This window comes from Malurus melanocephalus, unplaced genomic scaffold, assembly GCF_030028575.1.
Source record: "Malurus melanocephalus ecotype Western Australia unplaced genomic scaffold, MMel_1.1 scaffold_1386, whole genome shotgun sequence".
In the NCBI taxonomy this organism is placed as follows: Eukaryota; Metazoa; Chordata; class Aves; order Passeriformes; family Maluridae; genus Malurus; species Malurus melanocephalus.
The window spans coordinates 16100-40062 of record NW_026624618.1 but is presented as its reverse complement, the minus strand read 5'-3'; the positions used below and the strand labels follow the sequence as shown (position 1 = coordinate 40062).

Genomic DNA, 23963 nt, shown 5'->3' with positions numbered 1-23963 from the left:
ATGCCTGTCAAAAGGGGAAAAAAAGGAATAATTTCACTTCCTTTTTAATCTATCATAGCTGAGTTTTCATGCAAATTAATGGAACTTCTACAAACTCAAATCGGGTATTCATCCAGCCGGYTTGGTCTGAAGAATTGGAAGGGGAAAAGGATTTTAGGAATGCCACATGTGCTGTAGCAAAGCTTCAGAGTGTCCAAGGCCAGGCTGGATGGGGCTTGGAGCAACCTGGTCTGGGGAAAGTTTGATCCAAGCAGAGGTGGAACTTGATGGGCTTTAAGGTTCCTTCCAACCCAAATTATTCTGGGATTCTGTTTGTAGAGAAGATGGGAACAGAACCAGGAAAAAGATCTCTCTCTACAGCAAAACTTGTTCTCTGTTTTTAAGAAAGCACTGAGGAAAAAGATCTCTCTCTACGGCAAAACTTGCACTCTGTTTTTAAGAAARCACTGAGCATCCCTAATGCTGGGCACTTCCCCATGAAGCAGCTCTCACTTGTGAGAGCTCTGGATAGAAATAGAATTGTTTGTGTTGGGTTGCAAGGATGTGCAGATGTTAACCCAATTCATACAACCCTAAATCTGCCCAAGGACCATAATTCATAGAGCCCTAAACACCAGGACCAAGAGCAATGTGCTCACAGGGATTGCTGTGTAAAAGGGATTTATCTGAGCAGTTGTGAAACAGCTCCTTAGTCTCTTTTACCCCATGAGTAATCTGATAGAAAAGCCAGGAGAATCAAGGTAGTAATAATTATTTTATGTTATATATGACGTCTTTAGTTGTAAGAATTGACAGGGTGTCTCTTCTCTCTGTTAYRGTGCTGCAGGAGKCTGGGATCTCCACTGTTGCTCTGCAATAAGGATTTCCATCAGGAATATATCCTAATCAAGCCCCAGGAACCTCAGTGCCTCCTGCTCTGAGGAGCTACAATTTTATTCTGCATTAGACACCACTGCCAAAGGTCCTGAGCACTGAGGAGGATTGTAGGAGGATTGCCCTCTCACACCGAGCTCAAACATTCCCATTCCCCAGGTTTCTCTTCCGTTTCTCACTGTTATTTTTCCTGCTCATTAGTTCTGCACAGCCACACAGATAACGAGACACAGAACATGAGCACTAGAGGAAGAAATTCTGGGAGCTTCATTTCTTATTCCACCTGCATTTCTAATAAGAAATTAATTTAAAAGATGTCTGTTAACGATCAGCAATTGTTATGTTTCGAATGGCAGAGATTAGGAGTTGCATTCACCAAGTTCTGACAGAGAAGAGTTAAAACAAAATCCCTGCTCCTGTCCAATTACCACAGAGCAGTAGTCAAGTATTTAATGAGCCCTCAGTGCCTTCTGGAAGCAGAGCAGGAGGATTATATAATACAGATGTTAAACTTTTCACTTTTGTTGCTGAGGAAAGCCTAAACATCAGCCAGTGGCATATGCTGCTAAGGATAAACGTGCTTCCCCTCCACTTGAGAAGCAGCCACAATTATTTTCCCCTCACATTCTGTATCACATCCTGATTAATCTGCTGTGAAATGTTTTGCCACACACAGTAATTGCTCAGTTTTAATACGTGTATTTAAGAAAATGGCTTAACGTTGCCAAGAGCAACTCTTTCCTGGTGTCTGAACATGCGAATCCAGCCTCAAAAACACTGGAAATAAAATTAAATCCATCTCTTTTTTTTGTCTTTGTGCAGTTCATCCAGTGCAGAAACTTAATATGTAAAATTTCTGAACTTGCATTCACTGCAGCCCAAAATATGTGCAGGAAATAACATGGCTGGGTTTTAAAGGCATGAGGAGGTGTTGGGATATCTGTGCTGCACATGGTGCTCTCGGGACTGAAAAGAAAAATTTAAATAAATATTCCCATGGCATGAGCAGTGAGAAGTTTCTGTGCAGGAAACTTCAACTGCAAGGAAGCAGAGGGATGAGGAGAAAGGAGATGGGAAATTTCGAGGTGTGGGGCAAGGAGGAGATGCAACCCACCCCAAAAGATGAGTGGAAGAGCTTCTGCAAACACTTTATTGGAGGTCTTCCCACAATGTAACAGATCAGGATTATAAATCATAATTAAAACATCACCCAGCAACAAAACAAATCAGATGAAACAAATCCAATATGTAATTGCTCCTAAGAAATCAGGGTAATATTTAGCATTTTTATTGTCTGTCTTTACTTAATATAACTCAGTGTGACAGCTGTTAGTGACAAGGCCAATGTCATCTTTTCTGGATCGATTTATAATGATGTTCCTTGAAGCACTTATGAAAATTAAACCCTTAAATTAGATAATTAAGTGGTCAAGTTAGCTCTCAGAGAGCGTGCTTTAGGATTTTCAGAAATGCACAGGAATGCACTGTCAGACCCAAGAGTCCAAGGTTTCTCCCCCAAACCCACCCGACACTTTTTAACCTCCTGAAAAAATATTTGAGAAGTTAATTCTTGACTTTAAAGGCCGGCCAGCACTAACTTCACATGGGCCAACATAAAAGCCATAAAAGCCATGTCCAAAAACCCAGAAATGTTTATGCAGTGGAAGGACCTGAGAGTTCCAAACTCGAGCCAGTTCCAGTAAAACCCAGGCTGCAAACTCTGGTCTGCATCTGTTTGCCATCACTGCTGCTCCCGTTGTCAGCCCCACGGTGGCAGATGCCTGTCCCACATTTTCATTTCAGGAAATGTGTTGTTTGACTGGTGCACTCACAAAATCACGAGGATTTTGAGCAGAACCCTGCTGAATCAGCAGAGTTTCTGGTTCCCAGCCTGCTCTGAGTGCACACACAGACACAAACGTGTCTGATGCTGTTAAAAAAGGGTTTCTGATTGGGGCTTTCCTGGAAATTGAGGTTTTGTCTGCACCACAGGCCGTGGCTTCCCTTTTGTGCTTCTCAATGGGGTGACAGCCTGGGATTTATCCTGGCAGCAGGAATGCCATGCAAAGTGTAAGAAATTTGTAAGAAATAAGATGGTAGCAGGCAAGCAGTAGCTTTTTATGGCTTATTATTACAACCCCGAGTGGATGTGAGTGGGGGCTGATCTGTGGCTGAGTTCAGCAAGCAGGAGGCTGAAATCAGGATTTTCTTATCTGAGGGCCACTGGAATCTGTCCCTGAAGCTGCTGTTCTTGCTCTGACACTATTTTTGATGCTTGGCAGCATTTTTCTGTGTCACCCTGGGAGATGGCAAAGGCTGACAGGATCCCCCTGCAGTGGGTTTGGACTGGGCTGATTTCTTCTGACAAACTGTTGCGAGTGCACATAATTCTGATAATTAATGATCTGCATGGGCACTTTTGGAGAATGAAACCATCCCCAGGTGTCAATGACAGCAGTGACACCTGACACAGGATGAAATGGGGAAATATTCCTCTCAGAACACACATTTCACCCCCACCACCTCTGCAGCATACACCAGACAGTGACAGTGCTGCCTCATTGGCCAGTTTTAATTATAACACAGGCATGGTTAAGGGGATAAAAAGATTTTACCTCGGTATTTAATGAGATCTCAGGTGTACAATTCGATGAAAGTGCACACAGTGTATAGCACAGATAAATATTAGCACATCTATCTGGGATTTTCTAATAAGAAACTTAACAAATGAAGTAATGTTTCTCTATTTTAAAGAATTTTTCCTCGGAATGCCAGAGGCCAGAGCTCAGTTTACACAAAATGTTCCAGAGAGGAGGCTTCACCCAGGGCTGGAGCCTCAGGTTTAGGATGGCACAGGGTACACTGACGTTTTCCTGAGGATGTTTGGTCTCTCTGCCCAGCAGAACCCCTAAACTAAGCTGGAATATCAGAATTACAAGCATATATACTAAGAGAACTAAGGGATACATAAAGGGAACAGAAAATATCCAAAAAGGGAATAAAAATATATAAAAGGATACATAAAAAGGAAAGGCAATAATAATCCGGCATCAACGGCTTTATCCTAATTAGCGAGATAACCCTAATTAGAGCCTGTACCACTCACTTCCAGCCACGGTGTGCCAGGAGGCTCCGTTGACAGTGCCATCCTCCTTCTGGAAGTCCTCGGTGTGGCAGGCTCTCCTCCTGGCGTCCGTCATCAGCCGGTGTGTGGAGGCGTAGGAATACGCCAGCCAGCGGAAGACGTGGTCGTCGGGCGTGGGGGTGTAATCCTGGGTTTTCCACATGGATCTCACCATGTCGTAGGGATAGGCCACCACCAGCTCTCCCCCTTGCAAGTTGCCACCCAGCACGAAAGGGATTTTTTCCATCCAGGCTATGATTGCTCGTGTCTCCACTGCCACCTGGGAGGGGAAGAAACAGCTCTGATGCAGCTTGGAAATGGGATGATGGTGTTTCAGAGGGAGATCCCAGGCTCAGGAGCTCTGCTGGGAGTTCCTGAGAGTGAGGAGCCAGCAGAAGGGGTGTGGGCAAGGAGAAGGGAGGTTACAGACATCCCTTAATACCTAAAAAATCCTTTATGTCACTAATTCATGGAACAGGAGCATCTATGTTGCGTGAGGCCAACAGCAGGAACTGAAAGGGATGTCAGGGGGTGATGCTGGTCCCCCTCTTTTGGTTTCCAAAATAAGTGACTTTAAACATGGAAATAATGGCTATAAATTAAAACTCGAGAAGTTTCACCTCAACATGAGGATGGACTTTTTTCCATGAGTGTGGCAGAGCCCTGGAACAGCTGCCCAGGGAGTCTCCCTCTCTGCAGACATCCCAAACCCACCTGGGAGTGTTCCTGTGTCACCCGCTCCAGGTGACCCTGCCTGGGCATGGGGTTGGACTGGATGATCTCCAGAGCCCCCTTTAATCTGTAACTATTCCATGATTCTGTGATTCTAAAGTGCTAAACCCTGCCACAGTGAAGCTGCTATTAATAGCTGCCATAATATTTCAAAGGTCAGGCAAAAAGAAGTTGAATTTCTGTCACTACGATCAAATAAACAACTTGAGCACAAGCCACTGCATTGGTTTTGCACATGCCTGATCTGTTGCTATGTTATTCAAGATAAGAATATATTTCAAATAAGACCAAGTAGGAAAATCCCAGGAGAAATCTGTGAGTGAGTTTTTAAAGAGCTCATCTACGCCACGAAACCTGTCTGAGCTCATGGAATGCTTCTCCCTGTTGATTTGTTGCTGCCTAAAAGTTGGGTATTGAGTCCTCCAGTTTCTCAAAACAGCTGAGGGAAAAGAAAAACCTCAAGGAAACAGTTCCTTCCTCAATTTCTGCCTGTAAAACCTGAGGGTGAATGGGCCTTTTTTGGTGCATTTTTATTTCCACTGACATACAGGGAAGTGCTGACGGGGAGCTTAGATCAGGTGTGGGATTTATTCCCAAGTTGTTTATTTTTTGAGGAATGTAAATCTGAATCCCTCAGCACATCCCAGCCCTCATGTCCCCTCTCTGGGCCGTACTCACAGTGGCATTTTCTGACAGGTACCAGTCAGGGATCGGGATGTGATGGTTTGGAACTTTCCTTTTGCTCTTCTTCTGATCTTCTGACTCCCAGAGGAGAGAGTTTAAATCAGGGAAGTTATTGTTGATGTCAATGCCGTCCTGAGTCCACCGTCCTAGAGACCAGCCCCCCAATTCTGAACCCTTAGAGTTAAAAAAGGGAAAAAATAAAGATTAATGTTCATTCAGAATAGGACAGCCTGCGAAAGTTTTGAAATGGGCCAGAGGTAATTCTAATGCAGAAAAGTGGAAGATTAAGTATTTAAATAGCTGAAAAAGTATAATTGGCCCTTTTTCTTTTTTAATTTCTTATGAAGTCTTGAACAAGGTAAAGCAAAAACAATGAAAAGTTACTTGAGGTTTGCCAAAATGTATCTTTCAATGGAGACAGCACACATTCCCTCCCATGACTACGACTCTGACTTTTCTGCTCCAGTCTTCTCTAGACTGCTCTGGAAGATTTTGACCAGCCCCTACAATTTTTCCTGGTGTCTGTCCTCATCCAGACTGAATTATTGCGATGCACAACACACTGTGCTCTCCTTAAAGGCACACTATTAAATTTCAGCTGTGGAGGAATGCAGATTTTCACGTGCTGAGCTTGGTTTCTCATGAGAAACAGCCTGCATGAATTTTCCATTTTTTCCTAGTGGGCACCTCATGATGTCTTTTTTCTGGCAGTCTTTGTGGCCCTTCTTTCCACGCACATTTTCCCATTACCCAACATCACACAAAATACATTTTCTTTCCACTTTTCCCCAACATGTTTCAGTGCTCTGCGCTCACTTTGACGCGCTCATCTTTTAATTTCTAAACTTTGCTCGCTCGCAAAATACAACCTTCAAAACCAACAACAAGAGGAGCGTTTTTGATACATCTAACGGAAAGACAACAATTCCTCGATGAGTTCATCATCCCATTACCGCTTTGTAGGCTTTGTCATATCCGTCAGGGTTCACTGAGGGCAGCAGGTGGATCCTCGTGCCCTCGATGAGGTGAACGATGCGTGGGTTCCCAGCCAGGTACTCCTGGCACATGAACTGCATCAGCAGAAGGATCAGCTCCCGRCCCAGCACCTCGTTCCCGTGAGCTCCCGCGATGTAGTGGAATTCTGGCTCCCCTGGGGGGGAAAAAAACACGGAGCAGAGTTGTGGTCAAACGCCATCAATGTCAATCAGCAATATTTCCCTAAAGTGAAGCTGGAGAAATGTCTTAACTACACGAATAAGGGGTGAAAATGTAACTTTTCAAAATAGCAACTTCTGTTGCTATTTCACGACCAGCTTATGTATCCGTGATATCTAAAGACACTGTACAAAGCCTCCAAACCCATTTTAAAATTAAATATATTTTAAATTATACTCACAATTTTAGAACATTAGAGGTAGATTTTAACAGTTCTGATAGTCTAAAAATAACATGAAAGATACATTGCCAGCTGTTCTTTGGGACAGAAGATAATTTTCCTAACAACCAATTTAAACACGTCAGAGTATTCATGGACACGGAAAAGCACAGAATTGCTTTATCCAGACAGCTGTCCCAGGCACTACCAACGTGAGAAGGGCCAAAAACTATATTAAAGACTTATATCATGGTAAAGTTGTGCCCCAGCCCTCACCTAAAGATGATTTGCCACTTTTGACTTGCCACTGCTTGCAATGCATTCACCCTACATAAAAAAGGTAAATTTCTATCCCAAACGACATCAATCTCCACAACTAAAACCCATCCCCCTGCACTAGAATTCATTTTTATTTTATTACTGTAAGGAATGATTATTAAAGAATTCGATCCCACATTCAAAATGTCTCCTATCTGTGTTCACCCTCCTCTTCCCATTTTAGAAATACAGTGCTGAGGTTCCTCCCACATACATTTGAAATCTTTGCTGCCAAGAATATAATTCCATCAGTGGTAATTAGTGCAGATACAGAGAAAGAGGAGGGGAAAAAACCCCCAACCCCAGCACCCCTTTAATAGATTTAGTTAAAACTAAATCCTAACCAACTTCGTGTTCTCCTGGGTTGTCAGAAATCTCGACGGCGTACAGCTTCAGTCCTTGGTTGCTTTTTCCAATATTGTAAATTCTTGTGATATTTGGGCACATTTTATTCACAGTTTTCATCAACTGCCAACAACAACAAAAAAAGAGAGACATATTTAGAAAATGCAGCATCAAAATAGATCCACTGGTTCATTCTAAATTGGATGTGGCACAAAATCTCCATTTGCTTCTCTGATTATTTCTTAGTTGTAAAAGCTTTATGTTTCGTTCATGAATTCATGGCTCTGCTATCACATTTTTTAAACATTATGCAGTGGAGAGTAATTAAAATAATGGAGAGTAATTAAAGCAACCACACTCTGTGATGTACTGTAGGTAAGGGACTTGAGGTGACTCACAGTGTCAGAGCACAGCATTTACTTTGCAGGTTGCCACATTCTCTCCAATAGAAATATTTTTTTTTTTCACTCTGCCAGCAAGTAGAGATACTGCATTAAAAAATTCCGTTTTAGCTAAAGGCTCAAACTGTACTTTATCAATAATATCACTGAATCAGATCTGTGTCTACTAATTTGTCTCCTCACACTTCATTCAAATGGAAGGAAACTCAGCTGGCTGATGYAYCCCTGCATCCCTGCAGCTCCATGAGCTGAGAAAGAGGAAAGGTGAGCCTGTTGTCTCTGAAAATCAGCAGAGAAATTTCTGCCTCTGAAAATTCCCCGGAGCAGAAACTTTTCTGACGTGCCTGGCACTGCAGTGCTCACAGAACACCAAGAACATCAATTTAGAAAAGTGGTTGAAAGTATGGAAATGATCATTAATAGTGAGAAAAATGCTTAGAACCAAGTTCAAAATACATTAAATTCAGTGGAAATGTTTGTGTTGGCCTTAACCAATCTTTAATTGCAAACATGTGATTATTTTCTGAGTCAAAAAACTTTTCCTGAATTAGAGCCTCTGTAGCAACCTTTGCTGTGGCTCTTTCGGTAACACATACATGCAATTTTAATTGTTAATTAATTATGGAATTGTTAATATTTATGGAAACACAATGCTGAAAATGAAGATATTTCACATTTGAACTTCTCACATCCTTTTCCAGCAAATGGAACAGTATTTCACCTGTCATCTGGGTTTGCTGTCTCAAAGATGATGTTGTACTCAAACCTCCACATCAACCCATTTAACAGTTTCCTAAACCACATTAATACATATGAAAATATACATATAAATGAACACATATAAATATTTTGCGCTGCAAAACAATCTTGAATTCCTCACACAAGATACAGCCAGTGTTCCCACTGGCTGGAGGAAGAATATTGAATGCTCTTTTGCAAGAAAAAAATATGGAACTACAAATTTCATCTTCCTTGGCAGGGAGTTCTATTAAAATAACTTGAAACTGAGAAAATCCCTCCCTCTCACAATATTTGATTTATTGCAATGTGATGTAATTCTCCCAAAACATGGCCCAGGGAACATCATCTCCTCCTCCTTCAGTATTTATAATAAATCACTTCAAAGAACAGCATTTTTCCAAGATGGTTGGTGGTGGGGTAGCTATGAAAAGTGAAAATCATGTATATTTTGGAGGGGTTAGGTGATTTTTTTTTGTGATTTTTGTTTCTGGTTTGTTTGTTTTTAATAAGAAGTTGAATCTGGCAGTAATTATTTCATTTTGCACTTAAGTTTTAAGAATAGTCTTGGGAATTTAAGACTTGCTGCAATGCAACCCACAATCTTCTGCCTACCAGCAATTAAAATCCAATGAGCTCTAAACAAATTTACTATTTTGACACAGAGGAAAGCAGAAACTGGGAGAGCACAAACCCAGTTCACTCCTCTCAGCCACAGTCACAGATTTTCCACTGAGACGAAGAGTGCAAAACCATTTTGCTTTAAATCTGTGGCTTTTTCCCCCCAAGATATTTCTAACCTGACCAACCTGCCTTTCCGCAGTGACAACATAAATACATTTTATTTTATTGTTCTTGACAGTAATTATGCCAATTGAGTTCCTACTCGTCTGATCTTCACACTGAGGAATACAGGCCATGAAATCTCCACCAAAATAAAYGTGTGACTCAGTACACAATTGCTCAGTAAAAACCGGCGGTGATTCATGCAGTATAAATACCCCGAAAATCCAGCACACAGCAAGTGATTCACACACATCAAGTCCAAACGTATTAACTTTGTATTTGACGAGAAAACGGGCAGAAATATTTCTTCAGGACAACCCACACTTGTGTCTGTGGTGATGTGAAGCAAAATTGAAAACAATAACAAAGCTGAGAACAAGGTTGGCTGTTAGAAGTTAAAGAAACGAGATTAACAAATCTGGTAGGGTTAAAATAATTTAAATAGGATTTTTTTCCTGGTGTTTTTGGTGAGTTTTTGCTGATTTTCACAGGTGTGAATGGGAAATTGGGCTCTATAATTCTGATTATCCAGACTCACTGAAATTTATGAGAAAACTGATGGATAAATCAGAACCAAATCTAGAAGGAGAAATCACTGTGTCATTCACCACTCAAATACACATGGAAGAAAGAGAGTGGCACATTTTATGTAAATACTCCCTCTGTCATGTAGAGTCACCTCTTTAACATTAGATAATGTACAAATTAAGACTGAGATTTTACTAGACTGATGCTTTAATAAATTAAACCAGGAAAACTTATTTTAAAAGTATATTGCAGAGAAAATTTAATTATATTTGTAAGAGGTGGAATTCAGATTCCATAAGGCTGAAAAAGCTGCACCCATCCCCCCTCCATCACACACCAGCCTCTTTGCCTACCTGCCTCATTTCCTTGTAGTTGTGATGCTTGAAGTCCAGATTGTCTGTGGTTGTCATTTCATTTCTTCTGTGGTAATAATTATTTGGGTCTGAGGAAAGAAATAAAAGAGTTTTTACATCCTTAGGAATTTCAGATACAGAGGTGCTTTGGCACAAATCATGAAAGAAACATGGAAATCTGAATTCCACCGTCCTGTGTGGACTTAAAATAGGTTTTCAAAAGCAAAACTCAGAGGAAAAAAAATTTGAATACTTCTAATCACTGCACAAATAAATTCATGTAGATCCAAACAAAAGCAAAGAGGCATCAGCTTTCCAGACAGCTCCTCTGCACAAAAAAAATAAACTTCAACAGAAAAGCAGAAGGGCAGCCTAAGGCTGCAGAGGGAAAWGTCATTGGGAAATGATGAGTCAGATGCAAGATAAAAGAGTGGAAGAAAAATCAAATTAGAGGGAAAAGCCACGGTAAATGCTTTGTGTCCACTTGATTAATTTACTATTGCGAGTAATTTTAGTTTTCCTGATGAGTATTTTCCAAGGCTGTGCACTGCTTGCAAAACATGGAAACGAGAAACTGTGCATAATAAACATTCCTAATTATCTTCCAAAAGAATTCTTGTGGAAGTCAGAGGTCTTTGTTACTTAAAAATTTACATATTCGCCTTGTTTATGGATATTATTTATAGTTTGTGTATTTGAAGGATCAAAGGAGGATATGTGGTTAGAAAAAAATCTTTTGTCTCCTTGACATTCCAGACCCTTCACCTGGAAAAAAAAAACAAAACCAGGCCAAAATTATTATGGCTCAGCTTTGAAGCTCCTGCTAGATGTGCTCCTATCTTAATCTATTGTGATTTATTTTCAGAGACAAACAAGTCTATTTGGACAACATCAGACACATTCCTTGACTTGCCACATCTGGGATGTCTGGAATTTTGAGTAATCATTTGTCAAGCCAGGGTTGTCAGGCTTTTATGAAAAATTGTTTCGCTTCACACAAAATCGTCTTCATTGGCTTAAAATTATTGGGGGGAAAGGGAAATATGAAAAAGTCTAAGTATTGTCCTGTCTGATTGCAACTCAAGAAGTTTTTAGGGAAGAAAAATGGTTTTAAACATCAGCACCTGTCAGTTGTGACTTTTTCTGGGGGGGAAAGAGAACAATTCTCAGTAGGAAGAATTCACAGTTACCATCCCACAGCAACAAACCCTCAATGGACTTATAGAAAACTCGTAACACTGAAAAATACTTTACAACAAAATTTTAAAGTTTCATATTTCTGACATTAAAACCACTAAATATTCCCATAAAATTCTAAAATTTTTTGGGTCTTYTGTACCATTTAATTTATTTATGAAATGAAATAGGCAAGTTCCATTAAACTTCACAGTAACCTGACCCATCCTTGCCTCCACTTCCACATTTCCTAATCTGCAGCAGAGATATTGGAAGGTCACTTGAAGGCTGCTCTGCAAATATGACTGAAAAATATCAAAAAAATCATCTTCTCTCATCAAAACCCATGTTAATTTATAGAAACTACTTGTTAATAAACTGATGGATGACAAATGGAAATAATTAAAAAAAAAAAAACGCTTCTTCTCAAAAGAGAGAATGTGTTTAATGCCCCACAGAATATCCTCATAATTGAAAAAATATCCCTGCCTTGTAAAAAGATAAAAATAAACATCATAAAACTGCCAGGAAGTTGAAGGTTTTCTCTATCACCACGAGCCAAAATATACAGCAACCAATTTTTTTTCCCTGATACTTTAATCCCATTCCTTTCAAATCCTGGCTCTTTTTCCATACATCAAACAAGAATATCATGGGAATGATGGGAGTGCTGTAGAGCTGATGGAAATTTWAAAAAATTGTGCAGTGAGAATGATTGTATCCCTGGCCCTTCCTCAATGACAGAGCACAATCTGACAGGTCCCAAGGGAATTAACACTCAAATTTTGCCAGGCTCTGCTGGGACCTCCTTGGATCACTGGATTTCTGCTGCAGCAGGAATACAGATTAGAAATTAAAAGCTAAAATGTAGGAAGGCAAACAGGGCTTGTGCACAGCTGGATGTGTCCACTTTGGCAAAAGTTATTTCCTTTAATAAAGCAGAGAAGAAGTGACTGAGAAACTCAAATCATGGAAGAGTTATAACAGAAATATATCAATTTATTTATAGAAATTTCTCAAAAAGTCTCTGTTTCCTCCAWGGAGAAAAGATCCTGCTGAACTGTGGCAGGATTTATTCAGAGGAATATATTAGGGGTTTTTACTACTAATCTATCTCTGTGTCACTGGCAGATTTTATGAAGTTTGAAGCCATTCCCTGTGWCCTGTCAGCCCAGACCCTTTCTCAAAATCTTTCCCCACCCTTTTTGCTGATCTTTGGCTCCTCCTTTAGGGTTCAGTGTTCATTTAAATGGCCCTTATAAGGCAAGATGTGAAATCTGTGATTTCTTGAAATCAACACTCACAAGGGAATATTACCAAAAACCTCTCATTTAGAAAGCAAAACTTGTGCCCATTCCCAACAGGATTTGTTCCCTGCTTCATTCTTACAGGAATCCTGCCCTGAGCTGGGTGGTTTTGTACTAAAGGAGCTTTGTGAGCACAGAAGTTCTCCAAAAGCWGGACAAAATTATGTCAATCCAAGTGATTCAGAGAAGTTTTTAATAAAAAGAGTATTCTGCTCTAAATCCTTTAGAGTGCCTTAAAAACCCCAACATGCTATTTTGCAAATCACTGATTTTTTTTTTAAATTTCCATGTAATTTAAGTGAATTTGGCTTGTCTTCACAAAACTGAACATCTCACAGACAGCACATGTGTAATCYTGAAATAAATCCACTGGCAGCCACATCAGGTGATCCTAAGTTTTTTTCCACATGATCTGTTTCATGGCAGCCTCATAAACATTGCTCAGGAGCATTAGCATCACACATTAAATCAACAATGAAATAATATTTTTCAGCTATAGGTGGATTCCTTTTTCCTTTTACTCTCAGAAGTTGTTTGCTGGGTTTAAAGCTGCTGTTTACATTAGAATTTATGAAAGATACTTGTAGAAAGTCACATTTTTATCAAGAAATGAACAATTCTAGACTTGGACAGGTAGCCTGGCACTAAGAGAGAAGCAATAAAAATAAGACTGGAGCCACTGCAAAACACAGAGCTCCATTACAGAGTTGTTAAAGTTCATTTTTTATCTYGGATTCAAAGTAATGGCATAATCATGGTACCAGTGAGTTTTCTCTGTAAGAACTATTAAAAATTAAATTTCATCACAAATTTATTCCATTAAAATAATTGCCTCTTGCCTCGAATACTCTACAATATAAATAAATGCATGAAGAACTCAACCGATTTTCCCTCTCCAATCTCTGGGCATTTTTGATCATACAAAATTCCTTCTTGACCTTCCTTAGGTTTGAGAAAGAAAAGGCAAAGAGGGTACATCCATCCCTCTGAGGCAACTGCAMAAGATTGTGTGTGTCAGTCTCCATCTGTGTAAATAACAGCAATTTTGGAGAGTGGAGAAGGAATTATGCTCGTGGGTTTTGTCCTCTTTTTGCCCAGCGAGACATGGCAGCGCTGATTGTTGCTCTAGGTAGGATTTTCTGGCATCTTTTAGGATTTTCTGGCATCTTTCCTCCACACAGAAATGCTTTTCCCTTGGTGAAACAGCAAATCCCTTTTGTTGCCCAGAACACAGCATTGACACAGCTGGATAACACAGATTTTTTTATTTTTTAGAGCTACTAACAGTCTAGAAAAAGYTGTTTGTCCAAACCAGCCTGTGATACAACAAAAAATGTATGTTATGGATAAGATATAATCATTTCACTGATAAAAATGATAATCTTATACCAGTTATATATAATACTATATATTTTTATAATCTTATATCATACAGATTAGATAAGCCGTGTTTTCCCTGTTTCAATTATCCAGATCGTGTTTTATCATGATTTATCCATTTTTTGGTGTATCTACCACATGCAGTAGGTTTAATGGACAGAGCCTTACCCAAAGGAATGGCTTCCAGCAGGCTTTAACCATTTCCATCTCATTCTGGCAGTGTTAACAAGCTTTCCTAGAATATCAATCTTATTCAGGTTTTGTCTTTACCTTTTATCCTTTCTCCTTATTATTACCCTCCCTTGTGAGCCTGCTTGATGGAAAGCTGATACAGAGCACGGACTGAATGCCAATGATTTGAGAGATTTGAAATATTCAGAGATTAATAAAGACATAAACCCTAAAATTACAAGACTAGAGGACTCAAAAAGAAATTCAGAGTTATGAAAAATGGGTTTATTTCCTTCCAGATTCCTTCTGTTGGGTTATTTCTCTATGTCCCATGTCACTGGGTTTTGGAAAAGCTAGAGCTGTGTGAACTAACAGAGCTCCACCTTCTGATTTTGGTGAATTTAGGAGAATTGGTTAATTTTATGGGAAAAAACTGCCAGAAAACAGGATTTGAAGTCCCACAGTCAACAGAGAGTGTCAGAGCAGCACCGTCAAAATCACTGCCAAACCCTGCGGATATCCAACTTGGAACGAGCAAAATGACACCAAAAAAGGGTGAGGAATCCACTCAGAGGGAGCTGCAAAAAAAATGCCCCATCCTAGAGGAAGAAAACGTGCATGGAAAGGCCTCTGCAACCTGAGGAACAGCTTTGTCCGGGGTGCCTCGCGTGCGACGCACAAAACGAGCGAGGAGAAAGAAACGCCAGCTCTGTCTGAGCTAAAAAGATGGGTCAGCACTTATCAAAACCTATTAGTTCCTCAGTCCAATTACTTTCTGAACGCACACACCCCATKGCCATTGTGTTCCTCAATGAATGATTCTGGTATTTTCTTTCAGGARCACACTGAATCGGCCACTGCGGGCAATTAACTCCATAAATGACGAGCGGGAGGACGCACTGACGCCATTTCCACGCGGATCTGAGATCTGTGAAAAGCTGGAAGAGCACTCAGAAAGATGGTAATGGAAGAGCAGAGGTGTTCCCACCTTCACCCACTGACAGAGAGTGAAGCTGAAGGGTGAAAAATGCCAACAGTGCCAAGCAGAATTTGGCCCTGGGTGCAAAATCCAGTCAGAATTTGGTCCTGGGTGCAAATCCAGTCAGAATCCAGAGTGAAAAACTGCTCCACTTCATAAAAATCACCTTTCCAAATACTGTCATTTTTACTTTTTCCTGTTTAGGCACAGTTTCACAGAACAGAAGGGATAAGGAGAATTTCTTTTCAAATTTCCCTCCAAAACAATTTGAGTGTGATCCCTGTTATTCTCTGGAGACCTCTGTGTGTGTCCTGTGTGTCACTAAAGTCACGATGATGAGGAAAGGTTCCTTCTCCTTCAGCCTCACACCCTGGTTTACAGAGTGTGTCCTCTGCAAACCCCCACAGGAATTTGGGATAAAACATTGCCCTCTGAGAGCCCTTTCAAGAGCTGAGGGGAAAAACTGCCTGTGGAATTGCCCATCACAGTGGGGAAAAAAACAATTCATAGAGAGGGAATTTTCTAAACTCACAGATAAAAGAAATCAGAATTCTCCTGAAAACGTGAAAATTCTTATCCATTGGTCACTGCCATCAAGTCCAGGATGCATTTTTAACCCACCAACAGCGCTTTGTCTGTGTGCTGCTAAATTTCAGTGCTTCATGGCAACATATCTGCAGCTTAAATTTTATTACTTTAAATAAATTTAAAATTATTAATTATAATTATATACAAACAGATTATCTACATAAAAATAGATTATCTAAAACCTACAATTATTAAATATTGTATGTTAAAATTATAAAATATAGATTATGAATTTAACTAAATCAATACTTGACCCACACTTCTCTTTGGCAGAGATTTATGCCTTCCACATCCCAAACTCTACTTTTTCTCCTTGAGTATTTAAACATCTAAAGGATAAAAATCAGGCTATCCCTGCTTGGCATGTGAAGATCCTACATCATCAGAGGAWCTGGAGGCAGCAAGGCTCTGGATAGAGGCAGGAGCAGTAAAAGCAGCACTGAAAGGCTCTGGAAAGGCTTTTTTTTTTCTGGTTCTAGTATTTCTTAAAACCCTATTGATAGACCTTTGCCAAAAAAAAATCCCAGGGTGCCAGGATTTGAGATCAAAGAAAACAATAAAAAAGTGCAGATGGGAGGTGTGGAATGAGTATTGAGCAACTTGGAAAAGGGCTGAGCAAAGAGGATTTTTAAATATTTATATACATTTACATATAAATATTTATTTATATATATATTTATGTACAACACAGAAATGAAGACATAAATCCACCACAATATTCGTCCTTCACAATGTGCTTAGGAAAATCATGGCTTTGCCAGAATTTGCAGTATTGACTGTTTTAGGGGTTTTTTTAAGTGGCCTTGCATAGCATGGAACAATTTCCCTTCACTTCTGGATTACCAAGGATCATGCTGGATTTAACAACACTTGAAATAATCCCGGAAATTCCTTACAATCCCACCTCCCCTCCTTCCTCTCTGCAAGCTAAGCACTAATTCAGTGCTTAGAGAGGACTTGGCTTCAAAATATTTCAGGGAAGTCCTGTGGCCTTCCATAATAAATAAAATTAATTTCATATAATAAAAAAAAAATTAAAAAATAAAAACCAGGCTATGTAAGTATAATTGTTCTTTCTTGCCTTAGAAGTTTAAGGCATCTGCAAGTGGCTGTCCCAATGCAAAATCCCATTGCCTCCATTGTACARGTGCACTCAGGAAGATTTATTCCAAACAGCACAGAAAATCTTGTTAGGTCATCCTTTCAATCTTGTTTAATCAATAAAGGCACTTTCAGGTACTGTGGGGTTGCAGATCCAAAATTATCCTGGTATTGTCTGCAGGCTCGGGCAGATATTTTGGGTTCTTTTTGCACAACAACTAATTGCACAACAATTAAATACAAATATTATATCAAAAAGAGAGAGATATTTCATTTCATAAAGGAAATGAAATTTCTGAACCATTTCAATCTCACCTGGCAAGGGGCAGCCCAGGATTTCCAGCCTCATGCAGATGCTGCCCTCCTGGAACCAGGAGCGGGGGTTGATGCGGATGTACCGCGCCACCAGCGGCACCGGCAGCATGTTCAGCACCGGGATCTCCTTCTCGCTGTTCCCTTCGAAAATCTGGGCAGGAAAACAGCARAATCAGTGCTTCAAAATGTCCCTTAGCAGGTTTTGGAATAGAAATATGAAATCACCTTTCACGTCTTTGAGGAGTGCAATCCCCCCATTCCCCCCAGAGAATTCTGTGTCCATTTCTGCACTGTGGGATTTGCTCTTTTCATCCGAGAAATGCTGCCTTTAAGGCATACTCTACTAAATTACTCTATTAAATATTGTATGTTAAAATCATAAAATACAGATTATGAATGATCTGTGGCCAGCCCCTGCTTCCCCACCTCTGATTTTCACAAAACACGTTTCGTTCCACTCACCACATCTCCAGATTCGTTTCTGACCGCGGTCCACGCATGGCTGTCATTGCTCACCAGCACTCTGTAAGAGGTCACCCAGTTACTCCTGGAAAAAAGACAGAGAATAAAAAAGTGACTTTTCATAACTTAGAATTACTTAGAATAACTTAAAATGACTGCACATTATTTAATATAATCAAGCCTGTGAGGCTGCCAGCGATGGAAATCCCATTTGGCAAAGTCATGCCAATCTTGATTCAACAGACAATTCGAAAATCCTAGCACATAGAAGCAAAATCCTGTTGAGATAATATTCTRGGATTCCAGGAGGTGAGAGACTTGCTGCTCTCCTTTCTTTTCATATGCAAAGCCTGGGATAAATGTCTTATCTAGAACAGATTTATGCAGTTTTCAAAGATCATCTTTTCAGCTGCAGAACATTTATTAATTCTGCTGTTATTATCAGASAGGATGGAAAAAAAAAGTAATAAATCCTCAAGGATGAAACATCTGTGAATTTCAACCAGCAAAATTTCCATTTCTTTCAATAGAGGAATAACTGGAGCCTGCAGTTATTCTTCTATTTATTAGCAAGAGGGAGAGAGAGACAATTGATCACAGGACTACTGCACTCCTACAATATCCTGATCAATCCCCAACAGGCTGATTTTTCTAATCTTGTCTGATTTACAGCAAAATCCCCTTTCATCTAAAAAGTCAAATACTCCAGTTATGCCTCATCTGCATCCAGCCAAAGAAAAATGTGAGGAAGTATAAAATGTTGCTTCCTATATTCTGGAGTTGAAGCTATGGAGTTTCACATTTGGGCATGACCCAGGGAACTGTGTGTACAGGTGTGGAAAAGGCTGGAGAAGACAATGCCCAACTTTTCTCTCATAGGTTTTACTCAGAAAGAGCAGCAGGGATTTATTTTTTTCCCTTAACACCTGCTTTGAGCAGGCAGGGACTTGGAGGAGARCTGTGGCTTGGAGAAAGGTTCATACCATGAATTCAGTCCAGGGTGATGAATTTCTGTATTTTTGGATRTAAAATGATCATGTGCACCCAGCAGGAGCTGCCCTTCTCCAACACAGGTTCTTAGCTAAGCTAAAATCACATGGCTGGGAGTGAAACCAGGGTAAGGAAAGCTCTGGGCACTGGAGAGAAGAAAAGGGCCATTGGGGCAGGTACTGGAGAATCATCAGAGCATATAAATCAGAGATCAGCAATACCTGGAAGGAATGACACACCAAAAAATCTTCCTCTTGTACTGCTCCTGTACAAATACAACTTTGCTTTGTTATTTCTTTTAAAATCAACTAATAATATTAACAAACTACCTATGAACACTGACACACACACACTGAACCCACTGTGCTCGTGTTCAAAGGGACAAACCAGCCTTTATGTGCTCACTAAAGAGAATCTAATGAAGAGCAAAAAAGGGGAAAGGATGGAACAAGAGAAAAACCATCAGCCCCCAAGATCAGCCCAAGTTCACCAAGCCTTGTGCAAAACAGCCCAACAGAATTTTTGGATTTTTTCACACACCTAAAACCAAAGATGAGATAAATATTTAGCAGGATTTGGAAAATCAGCTCTGGGCATTATATACTAATGCCACCAAAAGTAAAAATATGAGGTTTTTTAAAAAAAAAAAGACTGAACAAACCCACCTCTGTTTTAGACACTAAACCAGTCCTTTGCAACTCTTTCACCAGCCCCCTTAAATGAATAGATTTTGCCATTCATGTTAGATTAAATGGAAAAATCTTGACTATTGCCAAGCAGRCTGAACTTTTTGTTATCGTAATGAAAAGAAGGGTACATCTATCACTTGTCATGCACACAACTTTAGTATTTGGTAAACAACTGTAACAAGTTAGCAGCACTCTGAAAATACTAATTGTCTGCCTTTCAGTGGAAGGGCTCCTGGGGTTGGAGATTTACTGGAGAGTTGAGAAGTGCCCTGCTGGCATCTCTAGTATTTGGCTGTAAAATGATAAATGACACACAACAAAATAAACAGTGACTTCAGCACGCTGCATAAATTTCTACTGACTCTTGCAAAGAACTTTACTTTCTTCCCTCAACTTCTCTGTATTCTTAAATTGAAGAAAGGCAGTTTTATTTCCGGCAAGGAAAGGAGATGATGAGAAAGAAGGAGAGGGACTTGTGACAAGGACATGGAGTGCCAGGACAAGGGTGATGAAAGAAAGTAAAACTGCCCCAGGGGCTTAAATTCTTCCCTCTTTTTCCCCCCAATGCCATTAAAAAACCCAGCTTCTGATAATACCAAGAAGGCTGCTGTAAATTCAGACTCTCCTGAGAAATGGCACCTTCTGCCTAAAAAAGCCTTCACCCACATGGTGAAGGGGAAGGGGGATTCTGTATGTTCTTGTGGCCAGAGGATCTGGAAACAAAAAACCCAAAATTCTTGATGCTCAGGGCTTCTGACAGAGTATCTTCAAATCCCAGATGCTTCCACAGCTCCAGAGCAGCAGAAGAACATCCAAAACATTAAATCTTCCCCAGTTTTCACAGCCATTTGTGGCACAGGAGCTCTGCTAACCCCAGGAAGCAGCTGGATGTGCAGCACATGCTTCAGCCCCTTTACAGCAAGAGCTGCACTGCCTGGAATCCAGGAGAACCACACAGACATGGTTTATTCCTGTAGGCACAGAAATCTTCCCAAAATTGCTGTTTTGTGGCAATCCATCAGAGGAACAGGACAGCTAAAGCAAAGAAGGAGTATTGGGGAATTTGTGTGATTACCTGGTGACACCAAGATCCATCTCCTCGGCTTTGGGATTTGCAGACAGGGATTTCTGTCACATCCAATCTATTTGGGGCCCATCAGMACTGAGCAATAAAGCTGTCTAAGGGAGACTGAGAGAAAGCTGTAATGATCTCCAGGACTCAGGATGTCCCTGCTGTTATTTTAGGGAAGATCTTCTGTTCTCACTCTATAAAAYCTCCCAGGACCTACCGTTACACTCTGAAGAGAAAAATACAGATATTTGTTGGGTTTACAGAGCTGAGGAGACAGAATTCAGGGGAAGCCCAAGGCCAGCATTCAGAAAAGAGTGCATTAATTATGGAGCTCTCTTGGCAGAGGGCAAAGGGACAGAAACCATCGTGTGACAATTCACGAGTGTCTGAAGTTCCCCTCAGTTCATCTCCCTGAGCCCCAAAGAGCCACTTCTGCCTCACAAATTTCACCAATGCTGGAAAGAGATCACGAGATACAGATTTGTCAGCAATCCTTTAGATTCAGGTGCATCCCAGTAATAACCCTTTTTTAAAATTTGTGCCTGCCTTATCTCTTCACAAGCAGCCTATCTGAAAAATCTCAGCATCCATTGCCAACATTAATCGATTCCTTTCAGAGGAAGTAAATGCAAAAATCAAAATATGATTCAAATTCACTTAATGTGGTGGGGTTTTGAATTATTACTAATTACTCGGGTTTTATCTGTAATGCAYTGGCTTTAGACAAAGCTTATTTGAACACCTTCAATTTCAAATTCAATTTCTTTTCATGCATGGAAACGTCCTGCTTTTCCATTTTCATCCAAAAAAAAAGAAGCTGAGGGATTAAATGACCTGCCCAGGGGCAGAGAGTAAACCTGAATCAAAGCAGAGAATTAAAAGCAGATCTCCTACAGCCTTGGCAGGTTCCTGATCCTATAATTCCAAAATAACAAAGGATTTTTATGTGAGCAGCTAAAAAAATGTACTATACGGTGCTATAACAGCAGCAATAATCAGCTTTTCCTTATCCAACCACAGCATCAGGCTGCTGAGCACAGGGAAAAAACCATGGCAGCACCAGAGCAACAGAACATTTTTGAGCCTTGCCTTCCCTGGTACAATTTCCTGACTTTTCCTTCCGTGTGTTGGACACGAGGCTGAATCCCAGCTCAGAGCACACAGCGAGTACAGAATGGGAAGCAGCAGAGGGATTCCAGGCAGGATTTTTCCTGCCCAGGCTCCAGCAGGCAGTGGATCAGCTGAGAATTGGGGCTGTTTGGGTTTATTCTGTTCGARCAGCATCTGCTGCATGAGATATTTTAAAGTTGAGCTTCTCAGTCATGAAAAACTGAACAAGCAACAAGTGAAATGAATCTGACTTCTTTCATCCTATATTCTGAGGATGTTTTTCCACATCCAGGAAACCCCACGTGGTTTGAGGCAAACAAGGAATGCTGGCAGGTGCTGGAGAGCAGAAGATCAAGCCCAGAGTGGCAGRGATGGGTCATGAAGAGGATTGGAGGGAGGGAGGGAGCTCCTCTCCTGTCTGGGAAGGCTGAGAGAATTTGGGATCTTCAGCCTGGAGAAGAGAAGGCTCTGGGGAGACATCAAAGCACCTTCCAGTGCCTAAAGGGGCTTCGGAAGAGGTGGAGAGGGACTGGGACAAGGGATGGAGTGACAGGACACAGGGAATGGGGTCACAGTGCCAGAGGGCAGGGATGGATGGATGGGATTTTGGGCAGGAATTGTTCCCTGGAGGGTGGGCAGCCCTGGCACAGGGTGCCCAGAGAAGCTGTGGCTGCCCCTGGATCCCTTTGAGTGCCCAAGGCCAGGCTGGACATTGGGGCTGGGAGCAGCCTGGGACATTGGAAGGTGTCCTTGGCAAGGAAATTAGAACAGGATGACTTTTCATGTCCCTTCCAACCCAAACTATTCCTTGATTCTCTAATATTCTTGGGATGAAACCAGCAAACAGCAGCAGAGCTCACACAAGCATCACCTACAGCAGACCTGGCTCCAGCTGAGCATTTTATTCTTCTGCTGTTAGGCTAATTTGATTTATCTGCAACACAAACCCCTAAAATTAATATAAAATAGAACTAGTCAGGCAAATAAATGTGTACCCAGTAATAAATATATAAACAGACAAGCCAAAATACTTGAAATTGCAAATTCTCTATACCAAAAAATGCTGGACAAGCCTTAACCTAAATTGGACTCATGCAACAGAATCAGCATGCTGGCATTTAAATGGCTTTCAGCTTGAAAAATTAATTTTTACTCTCATGCAATTAAATGCAAAACCATTAATATTAATATTCTATAATAATATTAATGCTGATACAATTTTTTAATCACCCACTACCAAACAATTTCTAAACATGCCAAGTCAAAAAATTGCCCAGACCAACCACAGGTAGCCCAGCAAGTTTTGCAAACTAATTAAAATAAATATGATTTAAGAGATGAAGATTGACTAGCAAGCAAGGGTAATTTTTTTAATAASTGAAATATTTGAATGTTTAATTTTWAAAATTGCTTCTAGCTGACTTAAATGAATGCACTGCTGTGAAATCCAGCTCTTTGGGGGCCCTATGAAGAAAAGCTCAGGGTCAGAATTGCTTAAAATTGAATGAATTAAAATGAATTCAGCACAGATTTTTCAATGCTTTTCTCAATAAATAGGAGTTGGGGTTGCAAAACCTTTCCAGCCCAACATCTGTAACTTACAGCCAGGGTTTTACAGGAATTTCATGTCTTTCTAGAAAATCTGGTGCCAGCTGTGGGTGGTTTTTTGCTGTTGTACATTCAGACAGCAATGCCTGAAGGTGCCAGAGTCAGAGTCATTCTCTGCCCCAAAGATTTTGGCTTTAACACCCATCATTTTGGGCCACTCTTTGCAGAGATCTGCATGAGTTTGAAATTCTTCCTACACCAAATCTTCTGTATGTGCTGAACACAACCAAGCTGTGATGCCTTTGCTTCTAAACCTCCTTTTGTGGCATTCTTGATTTGCCATTCTTTTCTTTTGTGGCTATCTCACTTTTGGAAATCAGTTGTGTATTTGAGGAGGAAAATCAAGATTATAGCACTGCCTCACTATGTGAATGTTAAAGCAGAGGAAAATGAAAATCTCTGACAGCAACCAGCAAACAAACGCTGCTATTTGTTTGAGATATTTGAGGATATTTAAAGCAATGCTGAAGGGTCTCACTGGTTCCAAGCTCAGAGAGAGGTGCAGAGGAGACACTCTTTGGGAAGGGGACAAGAAGAGGGACAAGGAGAGAGCCTGATGTCCCCAACATGACCCCYACACAACATTTCCCACTGCCACAAGTCCTGCTGAACGTGCCAAATACACAAATCCAGGCTGAGATGAGTGAGTGTGAGCAATCATTTGCTGCAGCCCTTTACAAAAAAWCCTCAGCTCATTTGATTTCAAGTCACTTCTGGAGGTTTAGAAGCTTTTCTTGCCCTTGTGAAGCCTCACAGTG

At 40.6% G+C, this 23963-nt stretch overlaps 1 protein-coding gene across 1 annotated transcript in view; it reads right to left on the bottom strand.

The window, feature by feature from the left end:
• Positions 1–3979: 3979 nt before the first annotated feature.
• Positions 3980–23963, bottom strand: part of LOC130586898 (inactive carboxypeptidase-like protein X2) — a gene marked incomplete at both ends in the record, with an annotated part of 32177 nt that continues 12193 nt past the window's right edge. The window contains 7 exons of the mRNA XM_057387817.1: positions 3980–4277; positions 5408–5587; positions 6367–6563; positions 7451–7574; positions 10258–10346; positions 17275–17425; positions 17737–17821. Coding sequence (XP_057243800.1) covers positions 3980–4277; positions 5408–5587; positions 6367–6563; positions 7451–7574; positions 10258–10346; positions 17275–17425; positions 17737–17821 — 1124 coding nt within the window. The remainder of the gene's footprint in view (positions 4278–5407; positions 5588–6366; positions 6564–7450; positions 7575–10257; positions 10347–17274; positions 17426–17736; positions 17822–23963) is intronic.